Below are 2,500 nucleotides of genomic sequence, written 5' to 3' on the forward strand. Positions count from 1 at the left end.
ATAACTTTTATAATTAACTATTGGTTTTAAGATTGATCTATTGTTATTATGACATCTACTTATACCGAAAGAAGCACACTGCACAGCAGCTTTAGCCAAAGGCCCATTAACCGTCTAACCATCCATCTCCATCCTCATTTCCCTCCTCTCCCACTCCCTGAACCTCCTTTCCTTTCCCCTCCTCCTCCCTTATCCTCCCTTCCCTCCTCTCCCACTCCCTCTTCCTCTTTTCCCTCCCCCTCCCTCTCCTCCTCCCTTCCCTCCTCTCCCACTCCCTCAACCTCCTTTCCTTCCCCCTCCCCCTCCTCCTCCCTTTTCCTCCTCCCTCCCCCTCCTCCTCCCTTATCCTCCTCCCTCCCCTCCCTCCCCTCCCCATGCCTCATTATTCCTTACCCTCCCCCCCCCCCTTCTTCCTCCAGAAACGGCGATTCCGTCTCGGGACTCGACGGCGTAACGGTCTCCCGCCGGCGTCTCACCATCGACCTCTTCGACCCCACGGTCCACAACGGCGTCTACACGTGCTCGGCCTCCATCTACAAGCCGGGGACGCCGCTGCACCACGACGGCGCTCGACCCGCTCGCCTCACCGCCACTACCACGTCCTACCCGCTGGTCCTCGCCATCAAAGGTCGGTGCGACGGAGAGGGAGAGGGAGAGGGAGAGGGAGAGGGAGAGGGAGAGGGAGAGGGAGAGGGAGAGGGAGAGGGAGGGAGAGGGAGGGAGGGAGGGAGAGGGAGGGGAGGGAGAGGGGGAGGGGGGGGAGAGAGGGGAGGGAGAGGGAGAGGGAGAGGGAGAGGGAGAGGGAGAGGGAGAGAGAGAGAGAGAGAGAGAGAGAGAGAGAGAGAGAGAGAGGGAAAGAAATAGAGTGAGAGGGAGAGAGAGAGAGAGAGCGAGAGGAGAGGGAGAGAGAGGGGGGGAGAGAGGAGAGGGAGAGAGAGAGGGAGGGAGAGAGGAGAGGGAGAGAGAGAGAGAAGAGAGAGAGAGAAGAGAGAAGAGAGAGAGAGAGGAGAGAGAGAGAGGAGAGAGAGAAGAGAGGGAGAGAGAGGAGAGAGTTGAGAGAGAGAGAGAGAGAGAGAGAGAGAGGAAGAGAGAGAAAGAAGGGAGAGAGAGAGAGAGAGAGGAAGAAGGAGAGAGAGAGAGAGAGAAAGACAGAAGAAGAAAGAGAGAGAGGGAGAAGAGGAGAGAGATAGAGATGGAAAGAGAAAGAAAGAGAAGTGGGAAGATATGAATAAAGAAAGAGATAAAAAATAAATGAAAAGTGTTGGGGGACGAACGTGTGGGTGTATATACATCGAATGTAGCAAAAGAAAAAAAAGTAAGGGGAAAAAATAATTTCAATAGATTTAAAGAAAATTCAATACGCGAGGGAAATGCTTATCAGAAGCCGTAACACAGGCTCCTCCGTTCTTCAGATCCACGGCTGCCTTCGATAGTGGAAATCCCTGAATCCCAGGTGGTGGGTCCAGACCAAGCAGCCTTGCTCAAGTGCAGCTACGAGGACGGGACGCTGACGGAGTGGTACCTTCAGGACAGCGGGCCTTTGACTAACAACTCCAGGTCAGTTTTTTTTTAGGTAGATTGAGTAGGGCAGGTCGATCTTGTTATGTATGTATAATGGAGTTTTTGTATAGATAGATTCATAACTGGTTAGATAGATAGAATGTTAGAGAGATTGCTGGTTAGATAGATAGATAGGTAGAGAGATTGTTGGTTAGATAAATAGCGAAATAGCTGGTTGATTAGATAGATCAAGAGACAGCTGGCTAAATAGATAAATATATAGATATCATGTTACACAGATCGCAATATAGATCATTGTTTTAAGAAATAGACATTAAGACAAATGACAAAATAGGATTCAATTCCTCCATCCGGGCGGCGTGCGTGAGGCAGAATCCCGCAGCGGGAGCAGTTCCCATCCCGCCGCCGTCTTTTCATCCCGCCCTCGCCTCCGTTCCCCTTCGCTCCGTCGGCGCTGCAGTGAATATACATGCGAGGCGGGATTTCTTGGTCCCAAGTCCAATTCCCCGCTAGAGTAAATAAATTGCGGAAATTTATACAGGTTCTCCATCCTGTGATAGAATCTCATTGGGTTTCTGGTCCGCCTTGCTGCTTGATGGGGACGGCAGACGGTTTTGTCTTCGCTGGAGACACACGCACTCACACACTCACATCCATTGCACCGACACACACACACACACACACACACACATACACACACACACACACACACATACACACACACACACACACACACATACACACATACACACATACACACACACACACACACACACACACACACACACACACACACACACACATATATATATACACACGCATATATATATATATATATAATATATATATATATATTATATATATATATATATATAAATATATATATATATATATATATATATATATATATATATATATATATATATACACGCAAACACATTATCAGCTTGTATTTCTGAGAGAGTTATAATCAGTAGGA

At 48.7% G+C, this 2,500-nt stretch overlaps 1 protein-coding gene across 1 annotated transcript in view; it reads left to right on the forward strand.

Annotated features, from left to right (window-relative positions):
- Positions 1–2,500, forward strand: part of LOC122254327 (inactive tyrosine-protein kinase 7) — an 81,032-nt gene that overhangs the window by 65,414 nt on the left and 13,118 nt on the right. Inside the window, exons 5-6 of the mRNA XM_043017971.2 lie at positions 420–628; positions 1,413–1,557. Of these exons, the coding sequence (XP_042873905.2) occupies positions 420–628; positions 1,413–1,557 (354 nt within the window). The remainder of the gene's footprint in view (positions 1–419; positions 629–1,412; positions 1,558–2,500) is intronic.

The sequence above is a fragment of the Penaeus japonicus genome, unplaced genomic scaffold (genome assembly GCF_977035675.1).
Source record: "Penaeus japonicus unplaced genomic scaffold, GWHDUDI00000001_assembly GWHDUDI00000014, whole genome shotgun sequence".
Taxonomy (NCBI): Eukaryota; Metazoa; Arthropoda; class Malacostraca; order Decapoda; family Penaeidae; genus Penaeus; species Penaeus japonicus.